Consider the following 16946-nt stretch of genomic DNA (forward strand, 5'->3'; position numbering starts at 1 on the left):
TTGATTAATTGATTGATATTGTTGATAATTTTAACTTGTCTTAAAGCTTTTATGATAGGCCTTGTAGGAGGATAGGTTATTGGCCATTTAGTTTTAAAACTCGCATGGAGGGTCAAGGTTTTTCCGGCCCGCACGGATCGTTTATTTCTTAATAAGCTTAAACTTTATTAAAGTTGTCATTCAATGTTTCTATAGGCTATTAATGTTATTTGTTCTCGCTTATTATTAGTTCCCTGGCTACCTTATGCTTTTATGCTATTCAAACAATGTTTTGAGATGGATTCTTTATTCATCGTTTTATCAGGAGAAAGCCATGCATAAAATGATGAACGTGGATAGCCCAAAGTCATTCAAAGCCTATCAAATGGAGAGAGAAGGGAACATAGTCTATGTTTTTTAAAACCAGTAGACACAATATAGTTAGGAATAGGTTTAGGCTATGAGGCCCATGCATCCCCTCTGTCTCGACTACATTCCTCTCTTGCATTCTGTATATAACATATTTATTGAAATAGGCTATCGGGAATAGGAAAATTACTCGAGTGCTGCCCTGCTGTGCATTGCTGACTCTGTTTTTTACTGCGCTGCGCCAGTAAAGATCAAATAGGCTAAACCATCATCTGTCACATCACTATGTCGTCACCATCAACAATAGCTGTCAATCACCGTCAATAGACGATACTATCGTAATATCGGCCAACCCTACTGGTAAGGCATTCCGGATTATAGATTTGCCTTCGGTGACGGGAAAAGTTTCTCTAATAGGTAAACATGTTTTCGTGGTACGGAATGTTGCCTTCAGCGACGGGAGATCTCTGTACAGGTCTCACGGAGCGAAGAGGCTTTCCAATTGGTACCTTTTTTATAGCTCAATCGTCTGGTACGTTGTCAAGGAGGGCGGGCAGGTATGTTGCGAAGCAGAGGATCACTGAAGCTAAGCTGTTAGCAGCACATTGACCGCCGTTACACGTGCTAACATTGTGATGTCATATTCGAGGATAGCCTGTCTGAGCACACCTAGTGTGTACCAGAAGCTGAAGCAGCGGCTGGTGGAGGGCTCTGACCGTACATCGGCTGTGGTTCTAGAGTATGACCATACATTCGACACCTACGGCCAAGAGTTCATCTTCTATGACTACAACGAGCCCCTCGCGCTCCCAGAGGACGTGGCCCCACAGAGTTTTGACATCATCCTAGCTGACCCTCCCTACCTGTCAGAGGATTGCCTCACCAAGGTCGCCCAGACTGTCAAGTACCTGGCCAAGGGCAAGGTGCTGCTCTGCACTGATGAGCCTCACATAGCTGTGCACTTTGGCTTGTGTCCTTCTCCACACCTGAAACATTACACATTGTATTCATACATATTGATTAATGCTTCTCTGCAGCTTTTTGATCTAATCCCTCCTGCTCCACCTCTCTCCCTCAACAGGAACCATCATGGAGAAGCATGCAGACAAACTTATGGGTCTGAATATATGCAGCTTCCTCCCTAACCACAAGCTGGCCAACGAGTTCCACTGTTTCACCAAATACACCTCAATACTCCTGTCCCGAGACAGCGCTACTGCAACCCTTTGTTTAGAAATGTCCTTACTGGCTGACATTCATCCATCCCACAGAACTGACTTGACTGATGTTGTCCGTGACTGTCACAAGGAAGGCCAACTTGTTGGGCAATGTCCATTGCCTGTCAGACTTCCAAAGTTTCATTTTGGGAACCATGGTAACAAAGACTCGGGGATGGTTTTTAATGATTTGTTATCCCTTATGACAGAATTATGAAGTGAATAATGCTATTAATTTATGCTTGACCTCAGTGTAAATAATATTTCATATACACACACAGAAAATAAAAACTGTTATGAAAGCCTGGAAACATGCTTAGATGATCATGAAATATAATTCCATTCACCAGCAGGTGGCAGTGTGTGGCTAGAGTTATATTGCTGTTCAAAAGCTGGTACTAGGTACACTGTTGTTATACAGCCAACCATACATTTTCATACATATTATACAGCCCTTTATTCTATTGCCTTGCTTTCCATGGATGTTTTATATGTTCTTGTCGTTGGAGCTGAGCTCGTCAGCTTTTGTCTGTTCTCTCTCCAGGCTCTGGTTGCTGCTCTGCGCATCCCTATCCTTCTCCAGCAGGGGAACACAGGTGCACCCCACGGCCACAGATACGTAGCTCTCTGTGTATGAGTGGCGCCCCCCAACGCAGGACCCTGTGCGTCGCAGGATGACGGAGGGCATGTACACAGGGGTGCTGCGGTACTGGTCGCTCTCCTGACCAAACGGTCCTATCAGACAGCCTTTACACAAGCAATATGCCTCGGGTATGAACCTGGGATACCTGGCGGGGTCGTGGGAGATCCTGTTGAAGGAGAACCATAGATAATTATATTGACCCATTCATAATTACTGTGGCCCACTTGACATTTAGACCCAGGTGTTCCTACCTGTATGCCCAGGGAGACAAGCTGAGAAGGTTGACGGGGATCCGAGACTTCCTGTCGGGAACAGGGCGTCCCGCTGATGGGCAGGTGAGATTCTTCCGCTCCAATGGTGCAAGCTGCAGAGTGTGGTGGAACGCATTCAGGACGCCCACCGAAAGCCGCCCAAACATCTGCTCGAGGATTTCTTCCGGTAAATCCAAACACTGTCGGCTCCGGGTGGACTTCTTGGACACCTTGGCTACCGATGCCACATCGCATAACAGCACCAGAAGCAAAAACACGAAAGATACTCGACCAAACATCGTTGCGCACTTCTGTTGGACACGAAATTGTAAATTTTTACTGCCAAAAAAAGTATTATCGGGCTATACAGCATCGGTTTAGAACCCCTTATATAGTTTTTGACGTCTGCGAAAACTTCAGTCTGTTGTCGGGTCCTCCCATGTAATTCTTGTTGCGCAGATGGAAACATTGCACTGCGCTCTGAGTCACTCGAATGGTTGCCGAACTGCAGGTACTCATCCAGCTATTTTCCACTCTGAAATATTTTCGGGATAGAATGTTGAACAGATTGGCTGGCACGGACAGCCGTAATAGGAAATGTTCGGTTGATTATGACAAGAATTCATCCACCTGCGCTCGGGCATGGTTCATACTTTCAACTTTCCGTATCTACAATGCAATATTTCAAAGGTGGAGTTGTGTTGTATAATGTGGAGTGCCTGGATACAGCCCTTAACTGTGGTATATTGGCCATAGACCACAAACCCCAGAGGTGCCTTTTTGCAATTATAAACTGGTTCCCAACATAACTAGAATAGTAAAAATAAATGTTTTGTCAAATCCGTGGTATACAGTCTGATATACCACAGCTTTCAGAAAATCAGCATTCAGGGCTCGAACAACCTGGTTCATAATTAATCTTTTCAACACCCAAACCCATGCATCCAAAATGAACAAGAGCAAAAATTTATGGTGACATTTTTTCATTATCTGAAAATAGACAAATCAGATACATATATGCACTTCTTTGCCTCAGTCAGAACACAAAAAGCCAGGAAAGACTTGCAAATTACAATAAATAGTGCTTTGCAATATAAACATATTTTATAAAGTATACATTTAAATGAAGAGCCTCTAAACTGGGTTAAAACTGTATTACTGTCCTGAGGTTACCGTAGAGTTAATAACAAGGGATTTTCACAGAAAGTTTCCAGGTGATAAAATGCATCCAGGCTAGCATATGGGAAAATAATCATCTCAGTTTGCACCACTCTGGTGGAATGTGATGTATAGATACTTTGAACTTGTTGTTCACATATAACCTTATGATCCAGATCCATGCTATAGTAGCGGGTCCAAGATCCAGGACCAGAGTACCAGGTATTGTAGTGCATCAGCGCGAGTCGCATGGAACTTTTTTGCCCATTGTAAACAAGCTACCTAGCTAGCTCACTAACATCATGTAGAATGTGCGGCTTGCTAATCGCACCCTGAAACTGTTATTTTCAGGTCTTGTGAAAGCAAAACATATTCTGTAGAATTCTCACAAACGCTCCAGGAAACTGAACCAGTGTACCGAATTTCATATGCGAAACGCCCTTACTGTCAAGGAGGAGAGGAGTAAATCAGGGGAACTTGGAATTGGCTACTCCGGTAGTAGGTCGTCTCCCAACTCTTCATCAGCAAAGTCGTCATCCTCTATATGCTTCTTGGCTGCAGTCTTTGGTGGATCCACATAGGAGGCATCTACACGCACACAAACACATTCAGGTACTATTGATCATCATATTGCACACATGATCACTCGCCATATGTGGCAACTGTGTACCACACTCCCTGCAGATACTGTGGGGTGTCCACAGTGACACCCACATTAGAACTCCAAAGTGAAATGTATAAATTATTGTAGCAGCACAGACTAAAAATATTGTAAGGGGAACACAAGACCAATCCCCTTGAAAATCAATGTTAGGAAAGAGAGGGTAAGTTACTTCATGAAGGTGACAGCTGTGTTAGTGCTGACAGAGAGGTAGAGTGTGTGGTCTATGGTCCACTGCCTATAGACAGATGGATGGTATACTGCTTCTCTCTATATAAGTCTGTCTGTTTAGTCTGGGCCTCTGTCATGCTTCTGTCCACAAGGTGTTAAGATGGATCAGGGGCCTGACATGAAAATGATGGCAGAGAGGAAAGAGTTGGAACACCATTGAAAGACTGAGGTAGAGTTGTACAATGGAAGACAAAAAACCTACACTGCAAGTCTTCACTGTTGAAGGTGGAGGGAGGCAGTGTGTGTGTCTCACCTATGTCTCACTGGCTGCTGACCTCGTAGGGTTCATTGGTGCCAGGCAGTGCCTTCATCTTGGCGCTCAGCCTTGGCGCTGGTGCCATGGCTGCGGTGCCCACTGTCTGAGAAAACACAGACACAGAATGAACCTGCTTGCCTACTGTTGGAACTGGCCCCTTCATTACCCTGTAACTGCATGGATCACATTTAGCAATTATTGTTACACTCTGTTAGAGAGGGATAAACAATGAGAGGCTGTTTAATACCACATGCTTCTCTGTCCTCTGTGTGTGTTTGAGAGAAAGAAGGAGGGAGAAGGAATGTGGCAGCTCTAGGCTCAGATGATAGGTCCGTATGGCGGTCCAGAAAAGTGGGGGACAGGCAAGAGACACTCACATCTGGCAACCAGGTAGTCATGGAAACAACTCCAACCACAAAAACAGGAAGAAGAGGAGGCCCAATATTCCATTGGCCCTCACAATCCTCAAATCACAGCCTTCCAAAGGCCCCACTCACCAAAAAAATGCAGTGAGATTTCCAGTGGAAAAGCAGCCCCCTTTTCTGCCTCAAAACGGAGAAAAAAAATGTATTGCACATACCATGAGTGTCTAGCTATGTATTTCCCTGTCAAAGGGTCAGCTGTCAACTGTTGGTGCGATCAGACCTCCCTGCGCAAGAAGAGGGCAGCTTACACATTTAGATCAAAGGGCACCATTGATTTGGAAGTGTCTGAGAAATGCTTTTAAACCATACTGGATCCTCAGTTACAGAGTAGTCATAAGTAGATGATGACTTTGCTGAAGTAAAATAACCGTAATAACAACCCCAGTTTTTAAATAACGACCACTCCAAAATGTGCATGTACAAGCACTGTATTCAAAGTTAGTAGTCAAGAGGGGTCAAAAGAGGGGAAACTCTTAGGGGTGTATGCAAGAAGGGAGGTTCTCTCAAATATCTGAGAGCGTTTTCAGCTCTCTCTTTGCAATGTGATCAGTGCAAACATTCTCTTGAGGTGGCGAGTTACAGGAGGGAGTTATTCCTGGCATACATAGCTAACAGCAGCCTGCTAGAAGATTTCTTGGACGCTGTGAATTGGGAATGTAGAGCTAGACTGTAGTTCAGTCATTGAAATTGAGAATTCAAATGTTGGTGTTTCTTTTTCTAACATACTGGGAAACTTTTATTCCTTTACTTTTACCTAAACAGTTACTTTATACCTTAACACTGTCACCTGGCTTAGTGTATTTGACAAACGACAAAAAAATGATTTAGTCAGATCACTTTCATGAGAAATGGAGTAAAGTAATTCATGACTTTTTCAAATTGGGTAGCATTATTACAGTTACTTTGTCAAACAACGCGTGTGTTACTTTCAGAATCATATCTCTACCGGGTGTGTTTCCATGATCCGATCTCCACTTGTTTCCTCATTTAGCTCTCGAGGGAGCGGAGAAAGGGTGTTTGGAGAAATGTCATGACAGCTGCTGTCCATAGAAATGTATAGGAGGGTGTACCTCTGATCTTTGCCATTGATCGCTTCTGTGATAGCAAAGCCCACAGAGGGCTTCACCCATCTAGTGGCAAGTGTGCCCTCTATACATCTCCATGAGTACGTGTACGTGCAGTCTATAACCAGAACTGGCAGCTCGAGAGAGATTTTGAATGAAAAGATAGGAAATCTGTACAGATGTTTGGCTTAGAGTATATATGGTTAATTAATAAGCAGCCCATGAGATAGCGTAGAACTTGTAGACTATCACAGGAAAGCTGTGCCGCAGATGAAAGAAGACATTGATGATCAAACCTGAGTTAGTAAGTAGCCTGTTTGGTAGAGCGTGCGGCTCGCCATGCTCCCTCCAGTATTCAAACAAACAGATATTTTTCATAAAAGTAACACTAATAAATAACCCCTTATTTTCCACACAAATTAATATTGTAGCATGTGTTAAATGTAACGACTAATATAACTTTTTTAAAGTAACTAATCCCAACACAGCAGAGGACTATGTTTAGGCCCGGGATGAGAGAGAGAACAGATCCAGAAGAAAGGAAGACAGAAGAATGACAGGGAAGAACAAGGATAGTTTAAAGGATCAAGCTAGCGCAGCATGAAGCGAGCACAAAGGGAATTTAAAATGACAGTTGGAGAGTAAATAGTGTGGTGTGTCTTTGTGTTAAGGGTTAGCGCACTGTTTGTGTGATCTAATGAGGATCCTAATAAAACACCAAATACCAGACCAATCTGCCACACAAAGAAAGTGTATCACTGTCCTGCTCATCTGCTTTGTTATCCATCTCTGAAGTGCCATAAGAGAATAAAAAAAGAGGAGTAAATGACTGAAAGACTAAGCTTGTGTAAACATTTGTACAGTCCACTTCACTACCGAGTGGTGATGGAGGATTAGCTGTGTTTTTTGAAGAACATGGAATATGGCATGATAATTATTGCTTCAACACTGAAAACATCAGCAAGTATACTGCATACTGTAGAACTAAGCCATTACTATTATAACATAAGATGTCAGAGCATATCTAGTGTAGGAAACCACAATAACTAGTCTGGTCATGGACACATTTCAGAGATTCTTTGGGCAAGTAGTATGTAGTCAATCAAACGCCTTTGACCCTTTATGTGCCAATGACAATGACGGTTTCGTAGTAATAATTGTTTTCACATGGTCAAGCCAGAATAACAATGTTGTTTTAACTTGTTCTAGTTAGTACAGAAAAGTGACAGCAGTTGTAACAGCTGGATTAAAAGTATTGGAAAGGGGCACATACTGTATCTACACAGAGAAGGCTTGTACCGATGGCATTCTTAGGTGGGGTGCGGACCGGGTCAGAAGTACCCCTTGTCGAAACACACCCAGGTACAGCAGTGGGGCAAAGAGCGATTATAAAAGGTTCATTGAATTGAATAAGTAGGAAAGGGTTACTATCAGAAGAGAAACTCCGGGTCAGAGATGTAATGGAAATGTATTGGGTTAGGATTAGCGACAGTGGGATTAGACAGATAAACATCATGTCATACTGAAAGTCTGAAACAGCTCCTTTTCTATTACTATCTAATGTCTATTCGTACCAATGGCCTTCTCAGGCGGGGTGCGAACAGGGTTCAGGGTACCTACTTTCAGGACAGCAGTGAAGAGAAAATAGATAATTGGTGAAATGAATTTTTTTGAGTGATTACTATCCAAATATAACTAAACAGGGTTGGAGATGTGTGTAGACATATGGAGGTGTTCAGGGTCCTGTTGTAGCCGGGTCAATCACCACTGCTGGTCGCTGCCCTCTCTCCGGGCCCCTTAAGCACTGCCCTCCCTTGGCGACTTAACCAGCTAGAGTGTAGAGAGAGAGAGAGATGTCTCTGTTCAAATCCACCATCAACCAAAACAACAACACAGACACTCTCTGATTTATCCAACTGTTTGTTGGTTTCTATAGTGAAAACAAAGAGACTTGCAGAGAGCAAAAACAGCCACAGACATTAGAGTTGATCATGTCAGCAAAGCCTGGGCCAGTTAACAACAGAGCAGGAATGAGAGATTTGCTCCTTAGAAGGACCGTTCTGATCCAAGAAAATCTCAGTGCTGATTTAGGAGCAGATGGTTCTGATTCAGTCAGATGTCGTTATTCTCTGTCTGTTTTCCATAGAAAAGACACAGTGAAGCCAAAGTCTACAGTGGCCTCAAATGGTGTTGTGTCACTGTCAGTAGCCTTAGACAAGAGTGTAGTTAGTAAGTAGAGTACCTGATCTCTGATCTCCTTCATATTCTCCACCTTCTTCAGTTTGGTGGCGTAGTCCTGGACCTCTTTCAGACCCATGTCTGTGCACAGCCTCACCAGAAAACACAGGCCTGTAGGCAGACATGGGAAAAACACACACCCATAGAGATGTCAGTATCAATACATAATTGTTTATAAACCATTACATTAGAGCAGTAATGCTGAGAGGACAAGAAGGGATTGGGTGGATTACATTCAACGTTTTCAAGGAATTTCCATTGGATGTCTTTGTAAGTCTCCAGGGCTTTCTGGTAGTTTCATGAGGATGAAGGAACAAGGAGCAGCAGTGTTCAGGTTATTGCACATGGAATTATTTCTATCTCGGTAAGGGTGATAAATTCATTCTGACAAAATGTTTTTATTTACATAGTAACTCACTTTGACGTGGAGGATAAACTCACCATTTCTCCTGTAGCAGCTGGTCACCATACACTGCCACTTCACTTGAGTTCGCATGAAACGACTTGACAAGTTATCAATACTGCAGGGGCATGATACAACATTACTTTGTCCCCAGGCTATTGCGCAGATATGCCGGAATAGAGGCACAACAAACAAAGCATATCACTTGTTACGTAATGATGTACAAACTCAAGACACATACACAGCAATATTATAGTGAGATGAGGACTACAGACTTACTGGATTAGTGTGGCTCTCTCAAAGTACTGGACGGCCTTCTCACAGAACTGAGTGTCAATGTAGTAGGCCCCCAGCCACTCAATAACGTCAATGTTGGAGGGGGAATACCTCAAGGATTGAACAAGAACAAAGACCATTTGTTTCACCCGATTTCACCAGATTTCACCCGAAGTCTTCATGTGACTGATTTTTGTAATCAACTACAGTCGTTCCTACAATTTAGACTTGTGAATCAATATAATATACAGATACATTGTGATAAGCATTGAAACTTAGAAGTATATCATGATTATCTGATGATAAAGTCCCAGTACTGCGTTGAGAGAGACTGACCTCGTAGTAGTACTGGAAGGCCTGAGACTTGTCTCCCTCAATGTCGTAGAGCTCTCCCAGTTCGGCCATCACCTGGGGGTCTGTGGGTGTCACACGGATCAGCTGCATCAGCCACTCTATGGGGGTCCTCCAACATCTCAAAGCTGAGCTGCAGTCAAGGATCACATATACGCAAAACATGTAGCCTTCTATATAGTATAATAACGCTCTAAGTTGTAGACAAGCGCTCCTTAAATAACATTGTTTTTAGGCAACGCTCAAAGACCCAGTATTCTGTGAGGATACGGATTGGCTAGCTGCCACATGACCTGAGCGCTGTTCCTCAGGATGGCTTTGAGCTTCAGGAAACAGTCTAGAGACTCCTCCAGACGCCCCAGACGCTTATAGGTCAGACCTGAGGAAAAAGCACATTCTGTGAGAAAAGGAAGACTACTGTTCAAGATTAATAATAGCATATTAAACAGATCCCTGAGCTCCCAATGATCTTGCTGAGTCCTGACTGTTTTATTTACCCAGGTTATATACAGTTATAACCCAGGTTATATACAGTTATAACCCAGGTTATATACAGTTATAACCCAGGTTATATACAGTTATAACCCAGGTTATATACAGGCCTCAGTACAGGACAAGTATTTCCGGAGAGCCTCCTTTTAGAACTCTGTAGCCTTCTCATAGTCCTTCTTCAAACACTATCGTCCTTGTTGATGAGCGCCGCTGGGTTGTAGCGGTCAGCCTGGTCATAGTCCTTCTTGTGATGGGTCAGAGGTAATCTCACCAAGAGAGCTACATATGCCATACAGTTCAAGGAAGTACGCTAATGATGATTGAACATAGGAGTATTTCCATAATATGACTATATAATATTGTTCATCAGAATGAGAGGGTCTTACCAAGAAGTAGAGGAAGGAGAGCTTAGTGGCTGCAGCACTCTTCACTCTGCTATCTTTCTTCTCAAACGTCTTCAGAGTCTCCTCAGCCTGTACAAGGAACCCAATCACTGAGCATCACTATAACATTTACGCACTCATATAGCATACATACACACACCTCACAACATCTGACAAGGACTTTACACAATCAAATGAGTATAACACATACCTCGAGCTTAAGAGCCATGAAGAAAAGGAAAACAAACAAAATGGAGGGAGTGAAGAGGAGAAAGGCTGTGGTGAAACAGCTGAAGGGGGAAACTGATACATGGACAGACAATACAGCGTACACACATACAGACAGGATGGAGTGAAAAGGAAAAAATGCAATTTCCTTCATGTGGTACAAGGGAAGACTGTTCATAGTCGGTGACACACACCAACCTGGTTGAAGTCCCTCTGTCTCAGGTAGGTGATGGCTTTGGTGATCTCTAGGTCGTTATACTGGAAACTCTTCACCATGTTCACAAACCTACAGAAACAACCACACAGAGTATTGCCATTACTGTACCAAGGGGACGCCAGACCATATTTACCCTGTATTGCCCTCTAGTGTTGAGGTTTGGAAAAACACTAGTCAAATCCAGCAGCAGATGTCAGGGAAATGAGCTTGGCTGATGTCATGATGAATTTCTCAGCAAGGGCTTTCCTGCAGTCAAGAGAACAGATTCCAGTGACCAAATACAATGAGTGAAACATTTCATACAGATGAACAGTGATGTTTTGTATAATGTATGAATAAGACTTATCGTTCTCTCTCCATCTGGTGAAGCTTGTCGTTCTTGATGGCTTCAATTACCAGGTTGGCATGGGTGTCATCCTGAAAACTAACGTGGATGACTTCGGAAGCATAACATGCAGTAAATGCTACTACAATAAAGCCTAGAACTTTCCATGTGCTGAAGCGTGCAGACTGGACTCATATTGTAGTGTACACTTCACTGTGCTGACTATGTTCAGTTTGAGAATAGAATTGAAGTGCTCACGTTGGGTGGGATGTACTTGTCGATCCCCAGAAGACAGATGAGCTTCTGAAAAGCCTTCTTCATCCTTTCTCTGTCTCCAATGGCGTGGTAACACACAGGATCAAGTTAAAGCTGTCGGGGCTCTCGCTCAGAGTACTTGCCCATGGGGATGAAGATGACATTGATGTTCTGCATGATCTTTATCCTTCTGCTTGAAGTAGATGTTGGTCATGTTCACCTTTAACCTTCCTGGAAAGAAAGTAAAAAATAGTTTTCTGACAAACAGGTGTTTGGACCAGTAATGCTCATCAGTGCTGGCCTGTCATTTCAGTGGCTAATCTAAAATATGATATCCTTCTCCCACCCACCTGCATTACTGAACCTCTTGTTCTTTACGATGACCTGGTAAGTGTTCAGGGCCTCTGCGTACATGTCATTGTTAGCGTATTGAGCCGCCAAGTTAATAAAATATCTAAATGTCAACTCTGATCCATGTGATCGGACCAACATTGGCCTTAAAATACATTGCATCTCACAATCCGGTGAGGTCCAGGTGATGTGGACTGATTAGTATTTCTATTGACAGTTGTTATTGTACTCACAGAGCAGGTGAGGTCCAGGTTGATGTGGTCTGCATTGCCTGATTGCTCCCTCTGTCTCACCAATGCTCTGTCCTTCCACCCTGCCTCTATCTAGGGCAGGGGTTCCAAAACTCTTTTGGCCCATGACCCCATTTTAATATCTGAACATTCTCGTGACCCCAACCTTGTGGAAAAAATAATTATGTAATTAACAGCCAAAGTTTACTTTTTTAGTTGGGGCCATGGCAATCAATTGCAAAACATTCAAACAGTATTTCTGATTGTATTCTCAACTCACCATCATATACTTTTAATGTGGGGCTATGACAGTCAGTTGCATATTAGTCTGACATAATTTCTCTTATCTCACCACCACTAATGAGATGTGTGTCCTTGATGCATATCACGTCGGAGCTTCTCAAGGTCAGGGGGCGTGGTCGCACCTCATCTCTCCTGTCACATACAACCTGGATCAATATTGGTTTTTAATGCAGACGAGAGCACTGAATCAGCGTACCATGAGTTGTAATGCTCGGAGGGAGACAGCACAGTATTTCACTTCAATCGGGAACCAAAACTCCTCAATAGTGGCACGTGAATGCGTTGTCTACAGCATTCGGTCACATGACAGCTCGAGCAGCTGATCGATTTAATTTACCGGCATGTTAACAGAGCCAGGATCACAGTCAAACGGATTTCGCTGATTCGGTCACTCATCTGTAGAATTGTTTTGTATTTCCGCTGCATGCTTGCGTTCAGTTTTCCAAATATATCTGTTAGATAGGCAAGGAGACACATTTTATTTTCATTACACAGAAAGTGTAAGTCTGTTTTAAAAAAAAAATATGTATCCATTGCGAATGACAACAGTTTCTCTCTCAATTCGAAAAATCTTTCCAACACTCCCCCTCGATAACCACCAAGCTTCGGTATGAAATAGAACATTGTCATGATCTGATAGTTTTGCGAACAGGCGTGTGCGATTTAGTTTACAACCGCACTTACCTGTACTGCATAGTTCTGAGTTCTGCGCTCAGCTCTTCTGCCGCCAGTTGCTCTCGGTGTATCTATTATAGCTCAGTGGGTGTATCATGCAATGCGTTCACATGGCAGAGGGAGACACATTCATAACTATGCGTCTCGGCCCTCACAGCTAACGTTCATTTTGAGGGCATAAGGTGAGGAGTTTGAGTCCATCAGTCAAGAGATTCCTCCTGATTGCTAGCCATAGCATCAATTCTTAGTTCCACAGTGTTATCTGACAAAAGTATTGATGTGGGTTTCTGTGCGGCTCTGCCTCTCCACACATTGTTTTCACCATATCAAAGTCTCTGCAATAGTTTTATAGCGTACTGGGCTTAGACATTCACTGTGGGAATGAATCAAGTCCAACCTTCAAGTGCAACCTTTTCCCGATCTAAGTGTGCTCTCTGGTTTTTACTTTTAGATTTTAATGTTCATTTATATTTTTAAGGTTAACCACATTTCAATGATTTTGAGAGACAAAGATGATATTATAACATATTTTTTAAGAGGATTTTGGAAATTCTCAAATGGGGTCGCGACCCCTGGTTTGGGAACCGCTGATCTAGGGACTGTAATAACAATGGTAGAAATAACAATGTTAGAGGTAAAGCATTACACATTCCTGAGTCTGATGTCTCTAAGTCATTCTGTACAGATAAGAGGCAGAGGTACACTGACCAACTGTAGGACTCCACAGCTGTGTGCCAGGCAGCTCTCCTCTATCAGGTCATTCACCTTCTTCTTCAGGACCTTCGCCTTCTTCTCTGGCCTGAAAACAACATGGCCGTCAATATACCTAAATCATCCTAACCATTATTATACCTTCATCATCCTACAGAATCACAGGAGACATCCTGAGAATCGCATATTGAAATGGGGGTCAGCAGCAAAGACGTAAGTGTTTTTCTGTATCTTCACTTTTTCCCTCCAACAGAGAAGCTGGTCCTTTGGACTGACCCAGTGGGTCAAATGCAGAACTTGAAAATATAAGAAACAGGTTTTGAAATCACGTTCTATACATGTGGTCTCCAATAAACTAGTGAATGTGACCAACACACAGTCCTCTCCCTCCCTGGTAAACTCCCCTCTGGTCATGGCTGAAGAGTAGCCTGCTGCTCTGACTGCAGTCATACTGTAGGCTTAGCTGCACCGGAATAAAGTTCCTTGTTAGTCGTTTTATCCCACAGTCTGTTGACTGACGCTACAATACCAGTGTTACATGCGTCTGTTCACGAGATATTAGAATCCACCCACTGGGGACAGACATCAATTCAACATCTATTCCACGTTAGTTCAATGTCATAGAAATTACGTGTAAACGAAGTTGATTCAACCAGTGTGTGCCCAGTGGGCAGTAGGAAAACTAGATGAACTGAATACTGATGCTCTCACCTGTACAGCTTCAGTCATGGGTCTGCCATTTTCATCCTAGACTGCAAGTTGTTAAGTTGCGTCAATTCGAATCTGGTATCGGAACAAAATAGTCAGCACATAGTAACTTCTGATTTCTTTGTACTTTAATTAATGCAAACACTTGAATGGTAAATAGGTGGTTCGTATATACGGGCTCTCTGTAACACCTCGCAGGGCAAAACAGAGAACTGAAATGACATAAGTTCTTCCTTAAATACTTCTTGACAGACGTAGTTCCCTCTCCCTGAGGGCCTGTCATAGTAGAGGCTTGGGTGTGGTTTAGACTTACTCCAGCCTATCGTTGGCGTGCAGGCTGGTCCCAGCCTCTAGACGCATCTTTGTTGCCAAGCATAGTTGTCTTCTAGCTTATCTTCGTGTGTGTAACCGAGAGTCAGACACTCAAGGACAGTGCCTGTTTTTATGCTACAGCTATCTTCCATTCTACCAGCCCCTCCCGTACACCTGTCCTTGAGCGGCCCCACAACCAGGCAGTGTGTGTGTGTGTCACGAGTCTACTCAGCCTACACTCCTACTAGCCAGCAACCCTCCAGTTAGTCATGTCTATTATATGTCGCTCAATCTATGTTAATACAATATAAACCTCTTATGTTTAGCATTAGTATTCATAAGTTATGCACCACAACTAATTTTATTATATAGGTTTAAATAGTTGTATTATATTGGTTATGCAAACAAATAGTTGGTCAAACCCTAACAAAGTCACAGCATTAAAGACAGATTTACAAATTAGAATGTGCATTTATGAGGTCTTTAAAAGATAAAACCCCATCAACTCATTACTAAATAATCAGATTACTTTTTACAGACAAGGTATTTTCTCTAAAAACATATTTACAATCATGGCTTTATGTGTTCAGGTATTTGCTATATAACCCTGTCTCAACACTTAGCTAACATCAAATCAAATTTTATTTGTCACATACACATGGTTAGCAGATGTTAATGCGAGTGTAGCGAAATGCTTGTGCTTCTAGTTCCGACCATGCAGTAATATCTAACAAGTAATCTAACCTAACAATTTCACAACAACTACTACGTCATCTCTAGCCGACACTTTCAGCTACCTTTCACCAGCACAATCAGAAACCTGTGTTCAGTCTATTAACTTCTTACATCCCCTTTCTCTGTCTTAGCTAGCCACTGACTACACTATAGCTAGCTAGTTAGCAGAGCAGTAGATCAAAACATTATTTTGTTTTACTTAGCCTAGATAATTGTTTGTACAGTATGTCGACTTTGGTGTCTATTTCAGACCTTATGGTATTTTTCAAGGTTAAGCGCATTATTAAAAGGGGAGAAGACCACCATAAGTCTGGCAATGTGGAGAAGTGCAGCTATAGTAAGGGGCAACTTACCAGTTTGCCCAGGGCCAGCATGAGGGATAAAATGTATCCTTTGTCAGTGAGTGTAGCTATTAAGTTAAGTTTGAGCATCTTAGCAATAAAATGTGTTCCATACAACTGTCAACATTTTACAAGGATAAAGAGCCACTTAATCAATTATAGAATCATTAACCAGATTACCTGGCCGACGACTACAACCCTCTGTCTCGAGAGCCCACAGAGGAGGATCTTCAATGGCTACGGAACCGTCCCGGGCAGGTTTGTGGAATGGCATGTCTCCTTGAACCTTAGCTAGAACAACAGCTACCCTCCCTGTCATCCCTGTCTGTACTGGACATTGCTGAAAAGCATAGGCACCTGGGGCATGCAGGCATCCTGGCTGGCATGGCACCAACCCCAACTGGCACACCATGAGGAGAGGGAGGTTGACGGTCAGCAATTGTGGAGAAGTGGTTAGGGCCAAGCGCGTTATCAGTTGCTGCTAAAAAGGGTCCTCAGATCACAGTCATGGATGGGGTGTTGTCTGTAAAGTGGGGCACAGATAACGAAGAACTATTTCAAAAACCCAACATTAGCATGAATTTCGTTAACAAGAAGTACAACATTACAAATATTTCCTTTGATGTGAGATAATTAACTTGTTCTCTGTAATATCATATAGCTTAAGAATTGTGACATTATGTACTTTAGAGTAAAATAGGCAGGTTTCTCGTATGGAGCAAGATAGCTGCCAAAAGTTTGAACGTACGTAACGTACGTATCATTAGGATCATAAGAAAATCCATACATAAATTGTTAGGATTGTAAGAACTGTCATGCGTGAAATTAGATCTGTAAACGAACAAACCTTGTGTTACGACTATGAATGAACATTTACACATTCAATTCTTACTTTGTCTCCCTTTACTCTGTCACGTATTTTTTATACATACAAACTTTTGTCAGTAATGTGGCATCTTCAAAGGACATGAACCGAACGTAGCTAGTCAAAGTTAGCTAGTCAATCAAGCAACTCTAGCCCAGACGTTAGTTTCGTATCCAAAATAAAAGTCTAGAGCTTGTTTTAGAACTGCATTCAATAACAACGTTACACCAGTAGATGGCGTAATCTAGGCTTGGGCCTTCAGCAAATGACTTGTGTGAGAATGATAAAGAGCC

At 42.6% G+C, this 16946-nt stretch overlaps 1 protein-coding gene across 26 annotated transcripts; it reads right to left on the reverse strand.

The window, feature by feature from the left end:
• Nucleotides 1-1733: 1733 nt before the first annotated feature.
• Nucleotides 1734-15136, reverse strand: il17d (interleukin 17D). Of its 26 annotated transcripts, XM_082966882.1 has the most exons (12): nucleotides 14404-14820; nucleotides 13690-13780; nucleotides 12356-12438; nucleotides 12007-12169; nucleotides 10824-11653; nucleotides 10401-10487; nucleotides 9793-9901; nucleotides 9508-9650; nucleotides 8497-9282; nucleotides 4763-8084; nucleotides 2460-4205; nucleotides 1734-2374 (listed from the first exon to the last, which is right to left on the reverse strand). In XM_082966882.1, the coding sequence occupies exons 11-12, from the start codon at nucleotides 2756-2758 to the stop codon at nucleotides 2053-2055; spliced, it is 621 nt and encodes a 206-aa protein (XP_082823008.1). In that variant the 5' UTR covers nucleotides 2759-4205; nucleotides 4763-8084; nucleotides 8497-9282; nucleotides 9508-9650; nucleotides 9793-9901; nucleotides 10401-10487; nucleotides 10824-11653; nucleotides 12007-12169; nucleotides 12356-12438; nucleotides 13690-13780; nucleotides 14404-14820; the 3' UTR covers nucleotides 1734-2052. The 26 variants fall into 26 exon arrangements, with proteins under 26 accessions (XP_082823008.1, XP_082823007.1, XP_082823004.1 ...); XM_082966881.1 differs by having other exon boundaries at nucleotides 10824-12169; XM_082966878.1 differs by having other exon boundaries at nucleotides 10824-11259; nucleotides 11426-11653; nucleotides 12007-13780.
• Between the last annotated feature and the right edge of the window lie 1810 nt (nucleotides 15137-16946).

Source organism: Salmo salar, chromosome 21, assembly GCF_965601325.2.
Source record: "Salmo salar chromosome 21, fSalSal1, whole genome shotgun sequence".
Classification (NCBI taxonomy): domain Eukaryota; kingdom Metazoa; phylum Chordata; class Actinopteri; order Salmoniformes; family Salmonidae; genus Salmo; species Salmo salar.

Coding starts and splice junctions, on each gene's coding strand:
- il17d (XM_082966882.1), bottom strand. CDS start 2,758: ATGTTTGGTCGAGTATCTTTCGTGTTTTTGCTTCTGGTGCTGTTATGC. Junction 2,375..2,459: donor TTGTCTCCCTGGGCATACAG/GTAGGAACACCT, acceptor CTCCTTCAACAG/GATCTCCCACGACCCCGCCA.